General features: G+C 42.1%; 1 protein-coding gene across 3 annotated transcripts in view; it reads right to left on the bottom strand.

Moving 5' to 3' along the window:
* Nucleotides 1-669: 669 nt before the first annotated feature.
* CDKL1 (cyclin dependent kinase like 1) overlaps nucleotides 670-22,845 on the bottom strand; it is a 64,176-nt gene continuing 42,000 nt past the window's right edge. Inside the window, exons 3-9 of one of the 3 annotated variants that reach the window (XM_077761262.1) lie at nucleotides 15,176-15,248; nucleotides 12,257-12,347; nucleotides 11,451-11,651; nucleotides 9,104-9,186; nucleotides 6,100-6,156; nucleotides 4,733-4,888; nucleotides 670-2,863 (exon numbers count right to left, since the gene is read on the bottom strand). In XM_077761262.1, coding sequence (XP_077617388.1) covers nucleotides 2,762-2,863; nucleotides 4,733-4,888; nucleotides 6,100-6,156; nucleotides 9,104-9,186; nucleotides 11,451-11,651; nucleotides 12,257-12,347; nucleotides 15,176-15,248 — 763 coding nt within the window. In that variant the 3' untranslated portion in view covers nucleotides 670-2,761. Of the gene's footprint in view, nucleotides 2,864-4,732; nucleotides 4,889-6,027; nucleotides 6,157-9,103; nucleotides 9,187-11,450; nucleotides 11,652-12,256; nucleotides 12,348-15,175; nucleotides 15,249-22,845 lie in introns of those variants that run through there. The other 2 variants (XM_077761263.1, XM_077761264.1) reach the window with 2 other exon arrangements.

Raw genomic sequence — 22,845 nt, 5'->3', positions numbered from 1 at the left:
TACATAAATATTTGGCTGAATTCAAATACTTTTGCTAAATGTGGTAAAGGAAATAATCATGAAGACCAGCACAGTTATACTTATTTTTTGCTTAAATTAAAATATTGCTTTAAACCAAAAATTTTGACATGTCAATTAGAAACTAATTTTAATTTCCCCATATATGTTGGCTACTGCTTCCTATGACTTCAAGGGACATCAAAAAGAAGTATAAACACAAACTTCAATTTATATCTAGAAAGGAGTGATAAAGAATATCACAGGGGCACCTGGGTGGCTCAGTCGGTTGAGCTTCCGACTTCAGCTCAAGTCATGATCTCATGGTTCCTGGGTTCGAGCCCTGCATCGGGCTCTGTGCTGACAGCTAGCTCAGAGCCTGGAGCCGGTTTCGGATTCTGAGTCTCCTTCTCCTTCTGACCTTCCCCTGTTCATGCTCGCTTGCTCTCTCTCTCTCTCTCTCTCTCTCAGAAATAGACAAAACATAAAAAAAAAAATGAATTAAAAAAAAGAATATCACAAATAGGTAAAAACAGATCTTTATTTTTACCTGCTAAAAATGGCCTGGGTTCTATTATTGTTAATTGTATGCCAACTTGTCTGTAGATTTCTGTGTCTGCTTCTTGAATATAAACTATAAGTTCTTGAATAGAACCTTAACTGGANAATTTGACAATAAACTATTTGTAAGAAAAAGAAAAAGAAAAAAAAGGATTAAAAGAAAAAAAAATTTTAAATAAGCACTGTATGATGTAGCATTGGGGTAGAAAAAATGGATTGTAATTGTGTTTGGAAACCAGCTTATATAAATAGCACATACCACAAATAATATACAGTTTACAGATATAATTGCCACTGTCATTTATAAAATCAGAAAATAACAAATTAAAAAGACTAAGTTGTAAAACAGTCTTATGTGAATCAATGGTGATTCCATGCTGAATGAATGATTACAGATATGGTTAAAGTAAGCATTAGTGCACATTTAGAACTCATTAGAAAAAAATGAATGCTTCCATCTCAGATTTGTTTGATTATTGTGTGGTGAGGCAACTGATTCACAATTTAGTCTGGAACTACTTTTGTATTCTAAATGGTTTTCTGTAAAACTACTGCATAAATTAGGCAGTTATAATCATCTGCCTCGTCAAGTACATTGTTTGGGGTTAAAACGAAAAAAACCCACAAAATGTAAACTATTCACAGAAGTGGGTTTTCCTTCCTTGCCATTTGAATCAAAGCCACATAAGAATCAGATAATGCTGAGACTACTATTTAACCCACTGTCAGCTCCTTGCAAGAAGCTACATACATCAGGAAGCCTTAGAATATCATCAACGTGGCTGGAGTGGCCATAATTATAGAACAGATGCCCAAATTTGGTGAGTTACTTAGCAGTAAGTGGATAAAGTCAAATGCTGTCATGAAGGAAGTTATTATAACAGTAAACTAGTAAGAGTACAGTAGAAATGTTTTGAAGATACAGTAAAATACAACATCTAAAATCATAGCTGAGAATGACTAGGAAACAGCAGCAGCACATCAGCCAAAACTGGCAGTGAGCTATAAAAAACAGACGTGAGCTTCATGTTGCCCTTGTGTGCAGGGTACAGGAATGATCAAGCTTTCAGAAGACAAGTGGTAGGCTGAGTCAAAGCTAATTACAGGTCATCATTTTAAGTCTCACAATACAAAGGTAGGAATCTTCAGTATCATTTTGGACTACTCTCTTAGTATTTTTATCAGTTCTTAGCATAGTATATGTATACGCACACTTATATGTGTACAGACATATATGCATATGTATACACATATCAGTATAAAAAAAGTATTTCAGGAAAAATATGAGTTTACAACCTCATATCTTTCATGATCCAAGTAAAAACTCACAAGCAATTTCTTCCAAAAGCCAGATTACTGTATGTAGTCCTGCCCATAGATCCGTCTCCAAGTCTAAGGCTGAGCTGGAGAGAATGAAGAATAATTACTCTCAGGCTGATAGGCTCAGTTCCCAGGAAGACTGCAGGGCTCCTTCTACCCCTTGATTGCCTTGGTCGGCTGCCATTCTTCACACCATTGTTTGCACAGGGAACTGGGTCACCTGTACATGGGTTATGTAAACCCATCTTGCCTGCAAAGATGACGAAGATGCATCCTTTACCAAAGGTAAAGACCGAAGTATATGTAAGAAATGTCTAGAAACATCATTAAATACATAAATTTTGTTATGAGAATCCATGATTTTTAAATATATTAAGCAACTCTTCAATATTTCAAAATGTTTTAAAATATGAAAATCAAGAGAGAGAGCAAGCAGAAAATGGAATTTTAAACATTGTGATTTCAGGAACTAAAAGGCAGGGAATAGGACACAACATGATAGAGTTACAAGAAATACATATTGGTGTTTTGTAATCCATTTTTCTCATGGCCTAGAGTACAATTGAAGCATAAATCTTTATCAGGTCTCTAATTTTGCCAGAGATATGGGCAGTAGATACTGTTTATATTTCTGCCGATAAGCTCAGATACTTAGATACAACAAAAATGCAAGTGAAAATCCAAACAAGTTTTTCCTTTCTGTTCTGGTCACCATCATGAAGCATGGAAGAAGGCTGCCTCCGGAATTTCCCTTCAGAGTCTGCCAAGTGGCCTCCCCCAGTTTGATACTTAGGTTTTCTCCTGATGTTTTAAAAAATATTGTGATTGTTTTCAATCAAATGTGTAGGTTTGGTTCCTCTTTCATCATCAATCTCCAAGCTCCTTAAATGTTTGGAAAACGATAGTTGAGTTTCTTCATATTACAGTAGTACTTCTTATTATCCAAAGCCGGAAGGAAGCTGCTGCTAGTCAGCTGGGGTAGGTGCTACAGATGAAGACATAGAACATAGAATCAGGTTCAACCCCATACACACTTTACGTTATTCATAACACATCACAAAAGAGGTAAATAAGTCCATTTTTTAGCACAGAAATGCTTTTTCTGCACAGAATCCCAGGTCCTGAGTGAAGACAAAATGTTTCCATTTGTTCTCTTTTTCCTTTTAAATATTTATTTTATATTAAAAAGCAAAACACTGTACTTTTGAGGAAACTCAGAGGATATGAAAAAGAAGGAAAAATCTACATATTAACATTATTGGGGGAAAAACATAGATTTACAGGAGTTAAGAGCTTGCTGGGACCTTTGGGATCATTTAAGCCAATGTGTGGTCTTAGAGAAAAGAAAACTGGTGTCTGGAGCACTTAAGCAATTTGCCCCCTTACTCCTTAGTTTAAAAGGTAAAACTTCCCTTCATGCTCTCAGAAAATGTTCCAATCTATTGTCCATGTCAAATGACAGAGAACATACAAAAAATACATGTATTGTACTACATGGCCTTCGGTATCTGACCAGAGGTTATTTTTTTCTAATGTTAATTTGTTTTGAGAGAGACTGTGGGTGAGCAGGGGAAGGGGCTGAGAGAGAGGAAGAGAGAGAATCCCAAACAGGCTCCCCACTGTCAGCACAGACCCTAACTCAGGGCTCGAAATCATGAACTGTGAGGTCATGACCTGAGCCAAAAACGAGAGCAGGACACAAAACCAAGTGAGCCACCCAGGCGTCCCTGAACTGAGAGGTTACTTTTTAATACTTCAAATAGTTGGCTCCTTCTGGACCTATATGCAATACACTGATTAATTAGTGGGCTCCTCTCTTCTTTCAGGTAGAAATATTTCCATCAAGGCCCTCTACTCTTGAACACAAATTAACAGCAAGCTAAGTAGTAACTCGGGATGGGTGGAGGGTAGGGAGTCTAATTCTGGCATGTTTTGCTACCTGGGTCATATATGACAATAAAATAAAGTCTTCTTAATTTTGTAACTCTGGTCCATCTTAGGACCCCACAGTTCATGCTCTACCTGTTCCTAATGGGTTGTCCCTCCTCTTCTCTCCTCCAAACCTCACATACGCCACCCAGATGCCACTCAGCAGACTGGGCAGTGGAGTCTGCAAAGGGAAAGACTAAGGGGTAATAATCTATAGGTTAAGGGCTACCTCGGCAGATGCAGCAATGACCAGGAGTAGCCAGCTCATCTCAGTTGTGGCTCTAACCACAGTCCATTCTATGTTCCTACAGCTTTTGGCTTATAACAGAACACTTAATGTAAGGCTATTTTGCCACTCTATACCAGTCTTTTTCTTCACAGGCTCCCCATGTGCAGCCGGGATGCTGTTCTTTGGTTAAATAAGCTGTCCTGACATCACGGAGAGCACTCATCACTGTATCTACCCGAGCCAACTCTGATGATTAAAGGAACAGAGGGGAAAACAGTTCCATTTTTGGATAAACCTGGAATGTCAATCAATACTGCAAGTCAACATGTGACGGAGAGATGCCTGGGATAAATCTGGTTTCATTCTCCAAAGCACAGAAAGCACGCTCGGCGGGGCTCACCCTTGTGTGCCTGAGACCGTGCTCATCCACAACAAAGCCCCTTTGTGTCAGCGGGGAATTGCAGGGCAAGGACACCTTCAGGATTCAGGGAGAGGGGGTCCTTGGAGGCAGGCGTCTCCAGTGCCCTGGTTGACAGATCATATGCCTTCACCGTGCTCCGGATGGAGGGTGCTGGGGCTGCAAGCTGCTATTACCACCCTGAGAATAGATGCAGAATCCCTGCACCAGGTGGCAGGCATGAGATTATTTGAACTGCAACCCCGGGCTGCTTCTGTAAAGCAGTGCCCCATTTTTACCCCAGGCAGGTGCTTTCGGCTCTGTCTCAGGGTCTTCCTTATTGGTCTGTCAAGCTCTTTTGCTGAATCCCCCATTTCTCTCATGCTGTCAAAATACGGGTGCTGCAACAGCTGCTCACACGTCAGTCTCTCAGCAGGATTCATGTGGAGACAGCCCTAAAAGAACAGAAAAGTCCCCATTCTTCTTTAAAATTGTATCACCTTACTAAGATCAATTTTGTTTTTCTTCTTTGACAGATCAAACCCTTCATTTGGGGACAAGAAGGGGGAAAAGTAGGAGAAACACTCCAAACATGATTTTGGTTCCTTCCACAATTATTCCTAAATGGGTAACCACATAAGAGGTAAATAAATAGGTTCTAGAAATAGTAACCAAAAAAAAATCATTTTCTCCACCTTGCCCTGTTCTGGAGGCAGGTGGTGCTCTGCCCTGAGGGAGTGAGACAGGATTTTTGAGTTTGCCTCAGAATCCAACCAGAATAATCCATGTAACCAGTTTGGGACTTTGTGTATACTTTGTGAAAATTAGGGTTTTTATTGAAAAACTCATATTCACACATGGTAAAAATAAAACTCATACAGAACACAGCCCACAGCCAAGTCTCCTCACCACTCCAGTTCTTCCATTCCCCCTTCCAGATTCAGCTGCTCCTTTTTCTCTGGTACGTTCTTCCAGAGAACGTGTGTATATATATATACACACACACACACATATATTATATAGTGTAATGCATGTACAGAAGGAGAGGCATACTATACATGCCCTTAGATTACACCATTCTTAACTATTTGCTTTGCCATTAAGTAGGCCATAGGGTTCATACCTGAGTAGATTAAATCTCACAATTATATACCCCAAGGAACTGTCTCCATTTTTTTAAATTATATTATAAATGCACCAGTAAATGTATTAAATACTTTGCAATGGGTGGGACATGGACTGTAACTTGAAAATGTTTTACTTGGTACCCGATTTTACATAAGAGCTACAGATCTCTGAAAATGTATATATAAATCAAGTCTTAAAATCAGATATACTAGGGAGTTGGCTATTTGAATGAATCCTATGGCCCAACATGTTTTGAAGAAAAGGATTCCTTCATAAAACAAGTACTATTCCTCTGAAATTTCTGTAAACTTAAATTTTAAATACAATATGTTGGGTTTACTTTAAAGTGACAAATACCTACAGATGTTTTCACTGTAACTGAATCTAAATAAAAATTCCAAGTACTTATACTTCCCAATGGAGAAGGAGCATTCTAAAAGGAACACTTTGCAATTCACGGACTGACATAAATCATGCAGGCTCCTCAGTGACACCAGCTACTGTGCGCTTCCGGGTCTGTTAGATGCCTTGAGTTTACCTTTAAGAGCCCCAGGGCAGGATAAGAGATGTTTGGAAATTTTAATTCAAGTGGTTCCTGTTTAAAAAAAAAAAAAAGAAAGAAAAGAAGAGGGGGTTTTATTTACAGTATGTATTCAAAGCTAAGGTGACCTCAGACTGAATGTCTTCTGACTGACAGAAGCATCTTCCTGGCACCTATCTTGCCTCCCCCACCCTCTGCCCACCCACTTGCCAGCTGAAAAACCTCCTCAGGCCTGTTTCACAAGCTCCTTCTCTCTCCACCTCCAAATTTCTTTTCCAAATTTTCCTCCTCACCACGCCCTTCACTTCCCGAAGAACTGACGGAGGTAGCGAATTATGAAGGAGCATTCATGAAGGAAAGGAACCCACGTGTGAAGCAACTGTTATTTCTTCTTTTCCTGCCTNTCCGTCAAGTTCCTCCTAATCCTCCTATACGTGCAAACATATGATATTTGTCCTTCTCTGCCTGACTTATTTCGCTCAGCATAACACCCTCAAGGTCCATCCATGTTGCTACACATTTCCTGCCTCAATTTCTATAACTTGCTTTTCCTCTGAGTAATTTTTGGCATTTATATTAGCATTTAAAAGAGGCTCTTTTTTTTTTTTTTTGCATCTATTGACATTTACATAAAGGAAGCTTCCAAATAGATTTTCCCCCCTACCTAGGTGAACAGATGCTTCTTGGTTTTCTGGAATAAACACTGGTTTCTCCTCCCACAAGAGCCTGCTGTTTCCCTGATCATCCTGCTGTTTAAAGAGTCTCTGGAGCAGACATTCATCAATCTCCCTCTGGCCATATAAGGCTGTTTTGCTCCAGTCACATGCTGGAGACAATCAGGAATAACAAGCACTATAAAGCAAGAGGAATGCTGAATGTCAGGGGGCCAGACAGGCCAGTTAAAGAGATACACCACTAAGAGAGGCAAATTAAGGAGAGCAGCTGGAGTGCATCGCCTGCACAAAAAGATGGCATTTGTGAGCTGGAGGCTGTAGGGACTGGCCAGGGTCATCTAAAGCGACACCACTCTGAGTGCTGTGGTCAAGCTTAAGAGCACAGGGTTATTTTTGCACAGGGAATCAGACCTAAACAACCAAATTCCGAGTGTGCATTTACTAATCACTGTTAAGGGTAAGAGATATGAGCCTCCATTTTGGACTTCCTAAGATCACCAGGAAAAAAAAAATCCTACAGCAGATTTGTATTAGAAGCTTGAGAGTAGCCTTCCTCTCCTGCCTCCCGGCCCCAACTATATCTTAAATATTCCTCTTGCTGTTTGCGTGTGTTGAATCTGGGCACTGCTAGGGACTGACATGAATGACATTGCTGACACTGAGGTCTGCTGTCTCAGCAACAACGCCTGGGACCAGGCCGGCTGCTTGGCTGTGATAGGAGGGCCCATCCTGCCTGCTTAGCTGGTTTCCCAGCGCCAGAAGCAAGCAGGCCTCCATCCAGCAGGGTGACTGACCGGCAGAGGGACTCGGGCACAGATGTTCAACCAGCGCAGCCCCCGCACTGCTTCTTCCTGTGTTTCTGTCAACAGGAAATCCCCTGCAGGACAACCTCTGGGAGACCCTGGGAAGCCTTTTGCATATATGAAACCCGGGTTGTTTCTGAGTCTTCATTGGAAGACAAGCGAAGAGGAAATCACTAACGGATATTTAGTGGAACTGGGAATGTCCAGGTCACAAGGGAACCATCTGGGTCACCTCCCATATGCCAGGTATCATTCCTGCCTCTCGGTCCCAGCAGGCTCCTGCATGACCCATTTTTCCTATGCGCAGTGGTGCAAGAGGAGGGGGAGCCGGGAATGTGAAAGCCTCGATGGTGGGGCATGCCAGGACAATGAGCGAACAGAGCTCAAATGGAGCTTGACAGAACTTTCATCTGGAAACTGAGCAATTAGAGGCTTAGTTTCTATTTGAAAGTACCTTCCTTAGACAGTAGAAACTCAGGATTTCACAAACCTTAAGTGTGCTCTGAAATGGTTTTGATTATAATACAGGCTCATTGGAAGACACCCAAAAATATTTCTTTAAAAAACCCATAAAGACAGAAAGAAACCACGCCACCACAAAGAGACACCCATTGTTAATATTTTGGTATATACCTTGCAGCCATTTATTTCACAAATGTAAAAAACCTTTGTGTGATTTTCCAGAAGTTGTCATGTTATTTTATATTTACGTATGTAAATGTATGTATACGTGTATTATGCATTTATTAACCATTTATTAAAATTATGTCATTATTTATACTGTTTTATAGCCTTTTTCATTTAACAATACACTGTGGACTTTTTGTTAGGTGAATGCATAATAAATCTAATTATTTTTGCTGGCTATGTGGCATTTCTATTGTAGAGATATACCATAACTTATTTAATGATTCCCCTATGGATGGAACACTAAAGGAAATAATTTCTAATGTCACATATTTATGCCTCTGTCTGATGGTTTCACTGCAATGCATTCCTGAAGGTGTGTTAAGAGTATGCACATTTAAAATTTTTTAGTTTTAAAAAGTGAGTATTTTCTCCACATTGGCTATAGAGGAGAGATACCAGAATGAGATTCACCAAGCAAGTTCATTACGGTTTCCTGCTGTGGTCTGGGCAGTAAGAGTACAGTAGAGTAGAGTACGTGGACAATGCTGAATTTTCCTGGGATAAGTCACTGTATGAGCTACCTAGTTTCAGCTGCTAAAAACAGGGAAGGGAAGGAGAAGGCATTTCTGTCCAACAGGCTGGCTAACCTCTGCTATCAGCAACTTCTAAATTATTATTCATGGCCAAGGTATTGCTAGCCAATTTGCCCCAATTTTCTTTTTCACTCTCAAATGGATCTTCCACCGCAGAGTGGGCCATGGCATGAAGACAGGTGAGTAACTACCAAAACCTAGTTCATCTGCAACTCCCCATATAAGGAGAATGATCACCACTTAAACACCCTGGTAACCTTAGCCTTGACATGCAGAGCTCTTTCCAAAATGGGTCACTCACCATATCATCAGGGTCTGGAATTTTCACCCCACTGAAGTACTGATTCGAACTAAATACTTGCTGGTGCCTAGGAATGAGATCTCCTTTGGACAAGAAGAAAGAGATTGGTTAGCAAGCGCTGATCTATGGTTTGTCTCCACCAGTGCTGTGTTTGTGCCTACAACCAGTGAAGGCTGTAGTCTGCTCTTCCAATCAGAGGAAGACATTGAGGCAACCCTCAACAACATGGACTAGGACCTCAGTGGACGAAGCACTGTGTTAGGTGTAGAGGAAGCATGCATGGCAACTGAAGGCTATGAAGTTCTTGCCCCTCAAAGACTCACAATGTATTTGAGGAGTCCAAACAACTCAGAAGCGTGCGAGCATGTGCGCGCGGTGCACACACACACACACAATAATGCTTTTTTAAAAAATAGCCAACATGCAACAAATACAAAGCAAAGTCGTATTAATTGAGTTCTGATGGGTGGATATAAAAATACATTGGCCTAGCACTTAGAACAGTGCCCGACACGTAACAAGCAGTCAATAAGTATTTGAGGAAAGAAGGAAGGGAAAAAGGAAGAGAGGGAGGAAGGAAAAGAGATGAAAGGAGGGAAGGAAGGAGGAGGGGAAGAAGGAAGAAAAGAAGGAAGGAAAGCAGGAAGGAAATCATGGAAGATCTAGCTAGAAGGAATGCATTTCCAAATTGGAACCACCTTTTCCTGTTTCATCAAATAGTGGTCACTTGGAAATCCCATTTTATCTACTACTTAGAAAGCATTTACAATATGAATCAATGAAACAAAGGAAGCATTTCCATATTCTGGAGGATTAGGTGAGGTTCATCCTGCCTACATTTCAGCCAAATCAGCTAAAATCACCCTTGTGTAAAAATCCCAGAGATATGACATGTGATGAGGAATTTTGTTCAGAGAGTATCAGGAGATTCTCAGCAGGGCGCCCCTGGGGGTACACCCAGGCCCACTTCCCAAAGCAGAGCGAACAACAAAAGCCTTCCAACCAGGGCCCTGGAAAGGCTGCTATTGGACTGGACTGGAGTTCCTACCGCAGGGTATCAAGTTGTCTAATATTATGGATTTGTTTTGGAACTTTACCTCTCACTCAAATCAGTAAGCTGTTGTCCTGACCCATTTTGTACAAGCAGCCAAAACAGACTCTACTACTCTGTCCCAGATCTCTGTGAACTTCATCATGAGCACACTGCTTGCATCTTAATAACTTTCTTCCATCGGAGTGCTGGAAGCGGGGACACAAAGTGGGTGCCCTGAAATCACTGGGGGAACAGCAAAGGAAGGCTGAGTGCCCCTGGAAGGGCTCCAAGGTGCCTACATATCACAAAAACACCCATCAGCAAATACCTACTGCCTACTATACCTACTGCCTACTATGTGCATGTATTGGTGAAGGAAATCCTAGAAATGTGAGACATGATCTCACCCTCAGGTAGCTTACAGTATCTTTAGGGAGATAAAAGTATAAGACAAGACAGGGTGATGGTAGATGTTGCAAGAGTTTAGAGGAGGAAATTTGCTTTAAATTGGGGAGTAGTAGCTAAACTCCCTGACTTCTGAAGAGGGCAGTCCCCTTTATAGATCTTTTCATCCATTTCTCTCCCAGTTTCTCTTCTCCTCCCCTCCCCTCCCCCATCCCACCGCAAGAGTAGAGAGAAGGACAAGAGTGACAGCAGAAGATCAGGCCTTTCTTCCTGACACTTAGAAGGTTTAGAATCTTCTTCTATACCATCTCAATGATCCAATCTAGCCTAGCAGGCTAGAGTGAGGGATACCCAAAGAATAAATTACATATTCTCTGTGGAAACCAATTTGACAATAAACTATTTGTAAAAAAAAAAAAAAAAAAGAATAAATTACATATTCTGATAAATGAAATAAAACACAGTAGCATTCTGTAAACTGTTAAGCCTGTACAGAAACGTAGCTTTTATTGTCGCTATGATCATTATTCAGAGTTTATGTTCCAAACTATACTGAAGAGTGAACCTTGTGTCTTTTTGATCAGTGTGTATTCACACTAGTTAATTCTTTTTATTAAAAACAAATATGGACAACTGCCTTTTTTTTTTTTTTTTTTAATAATCTGTATGCCCAATGTGGGCTCAAACTTATGACCCTGAGATCAAGAGTTGCGTGCTCTACTGACTGAGTCAGCCAGGTACCTCCAAATGTGGACACCTTTAATGGAATTAGTTAAATGAGGCTTCCAGAGTACTCCTCCTTTGTAAGTGTAAAGGGCATCAAATGGAACTGGGAACTTGGCTCGGTCCTGTATTGACATGGGTAAAACTATTCAGTTTCCTAAAAGCCGTAACAAAAATACCACTTACCCAAGGTTTTCCTAATCAGATAGAGTTGATCCACATCTGATTTCCCTGGCCACAGAGGCACTCCTGAGAGCAGCTCAGCAAAGACACAGCCAATTGCCCAGACATCTACTGGGGGGCCGTACTGGGTGTCCCCCACCAACAGTTCCGGGGAGCGGTACCACCTGGTAGCCACATAGTCTGTGTAGTAGTCACTAGGGCCAGCTGGCCAGTGGTGGCACATGGAAAACAGAGAGAGCAGTGGAAGATGGGAGTCAGAACAGGGAGTGGGGAGACCTAAGAAATCAAGCTTGTGCCCCATCTTGTGACTTTTCTAAACCGAAGGTTCTCAATACTGGTTACATATTAAAATCATTCATGCAGTCTTTGTTCAATTACTAATGCTTGGGCCCCATCTCAGTCCAATGAAACCAGAAGTCCTGGAGGAGAGCCTGGGGACTTCTCAGTATAGTTTTTATAGTTATAGTTGATAGCTCCCCAGATGACTCTAACCTGCAGACAAAGCTGAAAACCACTACTCTTCTAAAATAGTACTTCTGAGAGTCCATTTTAGAAAAAAAAAAAAAAAGTAGAAATCATGAGAATAACATACTCTTTAATAACCACTTTACTGTGGTATAATTTATATATAGCATACATTTTTAAGCCACTCTATGTATCTACATGTTTTCAGTAATTGCAGAATTGTAATTTAAGACATGCTCATGCCCTAAATATGTAAGAGCTAGCTTTCTATAGCATCTAGAGCCTTTCTCATATAAAGACTCTTTCTCTCTTTTACAGTTATTTAAGAAAATGTCAATACTCACTCAAAAGCCGGGCAAATCCAAAGTCACAAAGCTTAATCACTGAATGTTTTGTGATAAGGATATTTTCTGGCTTCACATCTCTATGTATGCACTAGTCACAAAAGTCAGAACAAAACAGATTATCAAGGAGCAACTATAATGTATGGGATAAACAGAACTCATAAATATTTAGCAAATATCTGAGAGATCATTAAAATCTTATACTGGCCTTTTGGATAATAGACTACAAAATAGCAGCCTAAGATAAATCTAGTACCATCCTTAATATAGCCTGAATCACCCCAAATTCCTAAAGGGTCCAAAAGGACCAAAAAGGAAGAAAGAAAAAATGAAAATAGGGTAGCCAGATAAACAACAAGTTTTCAGTATAAGTATATCTCATGAAGTATTTGGGACATACTTACACTAAAAAGATTGCTTCTCTGGAATTCAAATTTAGCTGGGTGCCCTGTATTTATTCTGGTAAACCTAGGTGAAAGGGAAAATGTTAAAAGGCTCTGGGCGAGGCTTGCATCGGGGCTGCAGAAGCTGCAAGCTGATACATAAGCAGAATTCACTCTTCAGTTGTTTAGCTGAGAACAGAACACAGTCTGCCTGGTAAACAGGACAAGCCCTGGGCCTGCTGAGATAAGCAGGGGAAGAGAAGGGCGGGAACTGGAGCTTGCCAAGAGACCTCCCTTCCAGCTCTTGAAATTTGTCCTGATAAGATAAACAAGAGTAGGCAGAGCTTAGCCTCTGGGGAGTCGCTAGATGTCAGCTCTGTCCCACACACAAGCGTTCTTAGAGCGACATCCATCCCCACGGGAGGTAGCCCCCACTCCACAACTTAGACTCAAATCACCTGTGGTTTCCATACCACAGCTGACATTGTTTAAGAGGCTAATGTTAGAAGAAAGTTGAAGAATATTCACATGATTTTCTTATTAAATAACAATTCTCCCGGCAAAGAACAAATCAACAACCTAGTTACAGATTATATAAAAACAACATTCAGATCAAAATCCTGTTCAGGGTTCCCAATAATCTTCCCTTCTCCCAGGCATTTTCCTCTCTGGAGAAGAATGTTGGATCCTGTTGCAATCTGAGAGACCCTCTTTGGCTTACAGCTGAAACCCTGGGGTATTCTTGACTTTCTAGAATTTGGAGAGAGGACAGAGGTTCTTCTTGGGCCTGGCCTAGTCCCTACTCCAAAGGACCTTCAGGGTGAGAGATCAGTGTGAGTGTTTCCCCATGGGTATTTACTATTCTTGACAATCTGGAGGTGGGGGGGAGGCAATTTCTCAATTATTTTATTACTATCTATCTGGTTCTCAGCAATTAATGTCCCTGAGATCGCCATTCTTTTCCCACTGGCTTTACATATTACTATAAATGGGTATACCCATGAATATCATGATGACAGATGGTCAGAAGGACTCACAAGTAAGAACATGTTCCTATTCTGTTCTGAGAATTCCTTTACAAGTTTCTAAGCCCTCCCCACATCAGCACGTGTGGCTGCCCAGGGCATCAGGGACCCCTGGGAAGAGTGGTATGTGTTGTATTTGTCTTTAGCATCTCTGATTTTCCCCACCAGGGCCTTCAGGAGGTCTTGCTCCCTCCCCCATCTTACAACCTGCCTTCAAGAAAGTGCTAATCCCCACTTGCAATAAATAGCAGCATAAGGTGTCCCCGCTTTCTGGGATACATGCATTTTGACAACGATTGTCACCTTCAGCCGAGTGGAGACTCCACAGGGGAAGTGCAGGCTGATCTTCTCTTTCCAGAAAGGGAGTTGCAGGAAAAATCATTTAGGACCTCCCAAGGAAGTAGGTTCAGCCCCGCTGGCTAAATTGACCCCGGCAGTAGACAGGATGACATATTGTGGTCTTGTTGCCCTGGTGGCCAACATGAAGCTCTAATATTGGTATCTGGCTTCTGTGTGCAGGGAGTGGGCAGTGCTGTACTGGAGGCAGCAGCCACTTTCCCAATGTTGGTGGCGTCTTACCATCTGAACCCCCTGTCCCTCCCATTCAGCCTAGCCATGGCCAGGACTCTCGGTGGCATCCACTGGGCTGCTCTGCACCAGACTTGGTATTCATAGCTCACCAACACAGACACCAGCATTTGTGCATGACGCGTGGGACTCTGCCCCCCTGCACCTGAACAGGCACGAGCCACCTGGGGCTCCCTCCAGTGTCAGAGCATTCTGAGGGCGCTGTATCAATACAGACTCTGGGTTCCACTTTAAGTGGCTTCTCACCGATATAAACCTATAACCCGGGGCGCCTGAGTGGCTCAGTCGGTTAAGTGTCCGACTTCGGCTCAAGTCATGATCTCACAGTTCATGGGTTTGAGCCCCGCATCGGGCTCTGTGCTGACAGCCAGCTCAGAGCCGGGAACCTGTTTTGGATTCTGTGTCTCCCTCTTTCTCTGACCCTCCCCTGCTCACGCTGTCTCTCTCTTTTTCTCTCTCAGAAATAAATAAAACATTAAAAAAAAAACCTATAACCCATTTCTTAAAATCATAACAATACATCTTTTATGTAACCTGAACAAGTGAGAAAAGCTAAGTTGGCATTTTTAGCCTCTGTTAACCAGGCTTCAGAGGATTTGGATGAAAAATCATATCCACAAAAGTAGGATATAGATTTTATACAAAGGCTCAGCCTCAGCTTAAGGGCAGCCTTCTGGGGGCACCTGAATGGCTCAGTCAGTTAAGCATCCGACCTCGGCTCAGGTCACGATCTCACAGCTCGTGACTTCCAGCCCCACGTCAGGCTCTGTGCTGACAGCTCGGAGCCTGGAGCCTGCTTCAGATTCTGTGTCTCCCTCTTTCTCTGCCCCTCCCCTGCTCATGCTCTGACTCTATCAAAAATAAAAATTAAAAAAAAAAAAAAGGCAGCCTTCTGCTTTTTCAAGGGTGATCATGAGACTTACGTTGTGTTTATGGCAAAAATTTACAGCTTGCAATGTCTGCCAAGTTATGCTCTTCACAAGATGTTCCGGCACCCTAATAAAAATAAAGAAGCAACATCAACACATTCTTTAGTGTAGCCATGGAATTCAGCTGAAGATAGGAAGGAATGGAAGGAAGGAACAGGAAGGACGGAGGGAAGGAAGGAGGGAGGGAGGGAGGGAAGGAGGGAGGAAGGAGTAAACTAAGACAGGCTTAAGCGTGACACATACAGGCCATCTACCTCCCAGAGCAGATCCAAAGTGTAAAGAGCATGTGATCAGCACACTGCAGGGTTCTAGGGACAGCAAGGTGATAGCAATACTAACATCAACTGCTACAGGAAAGGGCCATGAAAACTCAGGGCTTTCCACAAATACCTAGGATCACCTGCCTCAAACATCTGTGAAAGCACTGGAAACCTGTCTGGTAATTTGAGCTCCATTTCTACAAGGAGCTTTTTATCGATGAAAAGTGAGTTAACATATAGCAAAAAAGATGTTGCTCTTTTTTTTTTTTCTTTCCAAGTGGCCCCTAACTGATCCTTTGAGACAGAATTCATCTTTCATGCATGGGTACATGGCTTCTCCAGACTCCCCAGGCAGCATTTTTTTTTTTTTAAGGTAATGAAGATTTCACTACCAAGAGGGAAGAGGTGTACGTTGCACAGCATGTAACAAAATAATTAAGAACCCACATAGGCATCTAGGTTCTTGCCCACACTGCTGCTCTCTGGCAGCTAGCCGCATCCACATCTTCATGCCCTGTCCTCCATCACAGTGTCTACACTTGGTGCCATTCCTCCCCGCCACCCACTTCTTCCCCGACTCTCGGCTTACGTAACCAGGACAACCAGTAGCCCCAGCAGATGCTTCGTGCGAATTAGGAAACGGCTCCTCTTCTGGGAGCCTTTAAAATATATAGTGGGCAATGAGTGATATGACATCAGAGAGAGTACATTTATTTTTAGATCCTCCCACTCACAATCCGGACTTCACTGTTTTTATGAATCAGACGTTGACAATGGTGTTATGGTCCTCAGCCGGAACTAATAAGTAAACCAGGGAGGAAACTCTCTCGAGTACTTGTGTTAAGGTGACCAAAACAAGTCACTTCTAGGCTCTGGGACGGGCCATGAGGCCACTGTTGTCACAAGACCAGATGTTCAGGAAATCCTTTCAAGTAGATCAGAGGATGCTTGAACAGAGGATGGGACAATGTGGAGGAAATGAAGAGGCCGCCGCCAGGAAGAGCTGGGACAATTCTGGACTAGGACCATGTCCCTGGGATTGAAGTATCTTCTCTCTAAATTACTTTCCCTGTCCTAGTGCTACACTGGCACAACGCCAGGAAAACTCACCTGTTTAGAAAGAAGGCCTAGAAAAATACAACTAAGAAGAGGACACTCCAGGGGAAATGCTTCCCCTAGCCTCTACTTTTTATCCAGAAAAAAAATGGAATTAAATATTAAATAAGGTTACCAGTGCCAGCCCACTTTAGTCTCTAAAAACATTTCCCTAAATAAATTATGGAAAAGGGGCACTTAAAAGTAAATTATAGGGGCACCTGAGTAGCTCAGTCAGTTAAGTATTGGACCTTGGCTCAGGTCCTGGTCTCACGGTTTATGAGTTCGAGCCCCACAACAGGCTCTGTGCTGACAGCTCAGACTCTGGAGCCCGCTTGGGATTCTGCGTCTCCCTCTCTCTCTGCCCCTCCTCTGTTCATGCACTCTCTCTCTCCCTCTCTCTCTTTCTCTCTCTCTCTCAAATAAACATTTTTAAAAAGCATATGATAATAGCATATTTATTAATGCTCCTCTAAGGCTGAGCCCATTATTACACACTCGTCAAACATCAAAACCATCTAGTGTCTCTTGAGTTAGCTACTCACTTCACTTCTTTATTACTTTGTTCCTTCTCTGAAATGCCAGAGCCCCAGACTCTATCTCTAAGATCCTTCTTAGCTGATGATGATAGGAGCAAAGTTTTTCGCTGCTGAAGAAGGGAGTTACAAGTATAAGAGGGAAAAAAAATAGGATCTGCTCTGTAGTGTTGGGTTGGAACTGCATACACACATACGTGCAGGGGGTTCTGTGCCAGAAGGGGCACTAACTTCTGCGGTGTGCTCCAGAGAGCTTCTCTGCTTAAGTTAACATCTGGAGTAGTGGTTCTGCTAGTGAGAAGTGGCCAGATTCAGGCAATATTTTCAAAATAGAGTCTTCAGGATTTTCCAAAAGACTGGATAGGAGAGACAAAAGGAATCAACGAATGATACCAAGGTTTCAGCTCGAGTAGCTGGCCTGTGGAGGAGGATGTTGAGGGAAGAGCTGGTTTTGGGGAGGAAAGGGTGAATATATTGAGATGCTTATTGGATAGCAAAAGAAAGACTCTGGGTAGGCAGTTCTGAATTCACAAGGGAGGTCAGGCTGGAAATATAAATTTGGGAAGATAAGCTTGGAGCCCTAAGACTGGATGAAACTATGGGAGTAAATAACAGAAAAAGAAGAGAAAGTCAAAGTCCTGAGGCCCTACAATAGGAGGTCAGAAAGCAGAGAGAGGGATTCAGCAAGAGACAGGGGTTGAGTATGGAGGAAAATAAGGTGACACTCAGGAGAGCAGAGTCACTGAAGCCAATTGAAGGAAGCGTTTCAAGGCTTCTGGATTAAGACAGTGGGTTGAACAAGCCCATCTAATTTCACTCCCTCTCCATACCTGACTGAGAGATAATCTCTCCATAACCACACTGCGAGATTTTTTCCAAGATCAAAAGCTACATGCTCAGAACAGGAGAAGAGATAACAGCAACACATTTTGGAATTTGGAAAGCAGGTGGATGAATGAAAACTGACAGCAGATCCAAGAAAGCCAAAACCTAAGCCAGAGGAGGAAAGAGTGGAAGACCAACCAATTTATCCCAAAGAATCCTCCCAAGGTGCAGAAACTGGAAGCCAAGATCCCTGTGGAAGTGAAAGGGATAGAGGAGTGTGGAAAATCTGTTTAGGAAACAGTGAAATCCCTAGATCCCTTCCCCTATCATATTCTAGGAGGGAGCACTCTTCCCCCAACCTAGTAGAAGGCGGGAGTTTTGTTTTCTGGAGAGTGTAAAATAGAGATATTTGGTACAGTTGAGACGGTAGATATTGTTCCCAAAACAGAGGATTAAATGATAATGTACATACTAACTGCTGAATGCTGAGACTCCCAGCCTTCTTCCCTTACTGGCTCTGACAAAGCTGGCAGCCAGACTTAATACTCCAAGGAAAATACTCGAAGACTTTTATGGGGGAAGTTCACGAAGAAAGATCTGAAAATTCTGGCATTGTGGTTCCCCAGCAAATGAGCCAGGCAGATAAGCCCACAGTGAAGCCCAGAGCTTCCAACAGCACCCCACTCTTAACCATGGGTATTATCTGATGCCTCAGGAAAGCCTCAAATGAGAAAGGTAGAGACCAAGACAAACAGAAAAAAGCAACTTAAAAGAAAGAGAAACCATGGAGAGTGACGAGAACATTAAAAAAAGAAAAACAGGAGCACCTGGGTGGCTCAGTCGGTTAAATATCCGACTTCTGCTCAGATCGTGATCTCGTGGTTTGTGAGTTCAAGCCCTGCTTTGGGCTCTGTGCTGACAGCTCAGAACCTGGAGCCTTCTTCAGATTCTGTATCTTCCCCTCTTTCTGCCACTCCCCTGCTCACACTCTATCTCTCTCAAAAATAAATAAAACATTTAAAAAATTAAAAAAAAACATTAATAGAGAAAAGGAAAGCTGTTGCATTCACAAAACAAGAAAAAAACATCATAAAAACAGCAAGAGGACCAACCAGAGTCCAGAATCCAAATAATAGAAGGCCCAGAACAAGAAAATAGAGAAAAGAAAGGATAGGAAATCAGTAACAAAATAATTCAAGTTTTCTTCCTCAGACAGAAGGAGCCCACCAAGTGCCAGCATAAAGGGTGAAAAGCAAGGCCCATGATTTTCATAATGCAGAATTCTGTGAACAAAGAGATGAACTCTCTGAGCTTCTAGAAATAAGAAACAGGACCTCAAAAGGAGCAGAAAATAGAATGGCAACAGACTTCTTAACACTGGACTATAAATGGCACTGGACTATAAAATGCCTTCAAACGGGGCGCCTGGGTGGCTTAGTCGGTTAAGCGTCCGACTTTCGCTTGGGTCATGATCTCGCGGTTCGTGGGTTCGAGCCCCGCGTCGGGCTCTGTGCTGACTGCCAGCTCAGAGCCTGGAGCCTATTTCAGAGTCTGTATCTCCCTCTCTCTCTGACCCTCCCCTGCTCACGCTGTCTCTCTCTCTCTCTCTCTCCTAGAAATAAATAAAAATATTAAAAAAAAAATAAAAAAAATAAAATGCCTTCAAGGGGAGCCTGGGTGGCTCAGTCAGTTAAGTATCTGACTCTTGATCTCAGTTCAGGTCATGACCTCGTGAGGTCAGCCCTGCATCGGGCTCTGTGCTAAGCGTGGAGACTGCCTGGGATTCTCTCTCCCTCTTTCTCTCTCCCTCCCCTGCTCATGCTCTGTCTCAAACATAAATAAACATTAAAAAATTTTTTGAAGGAATATTATTTCTAAAAAAAGTGAACATATAAATCTATATTCACACAAAATACCAATCAAATGTGTGAAAGGAATAAAGACTTTTTTCTTTTTTCAATTTTAATTTTTATTATTTTTTTAATGTTTATTTATTTTTGAGAGTAAGAGACAGAGCATGAGCAGGAGAGGGGCAGAGAGAGAGAAAGAGGGAGACACAGACTCTGAAGCAGGCTCCAGGCTCTGAGCTGTCAGCACAGAGCCCAATACGGGGTTCAAACACACGAACCATGAGGCCATGGCCTGAGCTGAAGTCGGATGTCCAACCGACTGAGCCACCCAGGCATCTCTCTCTCTCTCTCTCTCTCTCTGTTTTTTAAACCTCTCATACACCATTTCTCAGGGAGCCCCTGGAGGAAGCACCCTGCCCGAAGAAGTAAACTGTAAAAGAAGAGTACTTGAAACAGAGAGAAGTGGGTGCCTAACACACAAGAAGGAAGCAACAGGAATCTCCTGGAGGATGGTGAAGGGAGATGGTCTATAACGGCATTCCGGGCATGGAAAACAACTCGTCCCGATCGGAATAGCTGACTCAAGAGCCGGGCATGTGGAGGGTTGTCCTCGCCATGTCCTCTGCCTTAGACCATCTCAAATAAATATGAGAACATTTAACAAACAAATGCTTTGGAAGAGTCTGCATCCATGTTCAAATTTTGAGCGTCAGGTTATGATTTTCGTGTATGCAATTCACATACACAAAGTCAAGTTCTAACCAGAATGGTGTCTGGTGGGCAAAGGATGAGGATGAGGGAAAGTAGGCAGTATGACTGGTGCTGTCACTAGCCTGGGCTAACCTCCTCGTATCCATCCCCAAATTAGGAGGGTCTTGACTTTAGATAAAACATATATAATCAGTCCATTTTATCTCTTTTTTAAAGCTTATTTATTTGTTTTGAGAGAGAGCGAGAGAGTGAGCAGGGGAGAGGCAGAGAGAGAATCCCAAGCAAGTTCCACGCTAACAGTGTGGAGCCGATGGGGGGCTTGATCCCACAAACCATGAGATCGTGACCTGAATGGAAATCAAGAGTGGGACACTTAACCCACTGAGCCACCCAGGTGCCCCTAAAAGTAGATGTGTTTGAATCGAGAAATCGTATCTGAATACATTTTAAAAATGCAAAACTGAACGATGTAGAATACAATCTATTGAAATATGGATATGCATAGAAAAATAATTAGAAAACAATTTCCTAAGCTGTTAATTTTATTTATTTCTAGGTTTATGTGTTACTTGAAACATTATCGCAACAAAAAATATATCGCTTTTAATCTAAAAAAAGAAAGGGGCACCTGGGTGGCTCTGTCAGCTAAGTGTCCGTTTGGCTCAGGTCATGCACGATCTCACGGTCCATGGGTTCAAGCCCTGCATCAGGTTTTGTGCTGACAACTCAGAGCCTGGAGCCTGCTTCCGGATTCTGTGTATCCACATCTCTCTGCCCCTCTTCTACTCTCCGCCCCCTCCCCAAAATAAATAAACATTAAAAAAATTTTTTTCTAAAAACAAAAAAAGAGAGACTTTTAGTGTTTTATAAAAGTTGTGGAATTCCACTCCCAGAAACTGAAACCTCGCAGTGATAACCTCCCCCCAGCAGATGTTCTTTGAACAAACTCTATTAGAGTCAGAGGCATAACCAGTGGTAATGAGAAAGAAGTATTACGTCTGGCTGCACTTACAGAGAGGTAGAAAAATGAGGAAGGAATCCAGAAACCAATCATTTACCAAACTTTGACAGAGGACAGACCAACAGTTTAAGAATATTAAGTTCTGCAGAAGATAAGGAATGGTAATATGGTTGCTTGAGAGCAAATATAAACAACATGAGCACAGTACTGGAAATTATAATGATCATATATTTATGTCACTATAGCAAGATACATGTCTTGTGGCACAAACTTGCTTGTTAGTAGCAACATGAATTTGAATCTTCTCCGAAAGCTTTCCAAAGGAGTACAAGAAGTTACAAACATGATAATGGGGAGATGAATTCGTGTCCATTTCAGACTCAGAGTGGAGACAGGTTTTTTAAGTTTCATTTGGCAAGAATTATTTTTAATGATTAAAATGTTACCATAGTGATACATGCAACATGGGGGAAGTATTTTTAAAAATATAAAGAAGGGCGCCTGGGTGGCTCAGACAGATGAGCATCCGACTTCAGCTCAGGTCATGATCTCATGGTTTGTGGGTTTGAGGCCCATGTCAGACTCTCTGCTGTCAGCACGGAGCCCACTTGGGATCCTCTGTCCCCATCTCTCTATGCACCTCCCCCCCACTTGTACTCTCTCTCTCTCAAAAATAAACATTTTTTAAAAACATAAAATGAAAACTATAATGATCAGGGGCGCCTGGGTGGCTTAGTCGGTTAAGTGTCCGACTTTTGCTTGGGTCATGATCTCGCGGTTCGTGGGTTCGAGCCCCATGTTGGGCTCTGTGCTGACTGCCAGCTCAGAGCCTGGAGCCTATTTCAGTCTGTGACTCCCTCTCTCTCTGACCCTCCCCTGCTCACACTGTCTCTCTCTCTCCTAGAAATAAATAAAACTTAAAAAAAAAAACAACTATAATGATCATAATTCAAAGTATCACTATTAAAATATTAAGTGTATTACTCTTCTTTTTTCCTATCTATATATGAATTCTATGAAAATGAATTATATATTTTTGTTATAGCATTTTTCTTCATTTTGCAATCACTCATGAACATTTTTGTATTTCAATGTATGTTTTTTTTGTTTTTTTTTAACATTTAATTACTTTTGAGAGACAGAGATAGAGCACAAGTTGGGGAGGGTCAGGGAGAAGGAGACACAGAATCCAAAAAAGGCTCCAGGATCTGAGGTGTAAGCACAAAGCCCAAGGTGGGGCTTGGGCTTGAACGCACGAATGGTAAGATCATGACCTGAGCTGAAGTCGGACACTCAACTGACTGAGCCACCCAGGTGCCCCTATTTCAGTGTATACTTTATCTCTAATCACGGTTCTTAGTGGCCCCACTGCATTCCATTGTAAAGATATACCATAATTTACTTAACCAACCATCTACTATTGGAC

This window comes from Crocuta crocuta, unplaced genomic scaffold, assembly GCF_008692635.1.
Source record: "Crocuta crocuta isolate KB4526 unplaced genomic scaffold, BGI_CrCroc_1.0 scaffold163, whole genome shotgun sequence".
Lineage (NCBI taxonomy): Eukaryota > Metazoa > Chordata > Mammalia > Carnivora > Hyaenidae > Crocuta > Crocuta crocuta.
The sequence above is the reverse complement of the archived record's forward strand: the minus strand, read 5'-3'. Positions and strand labels throughout refer to the sequence as shown.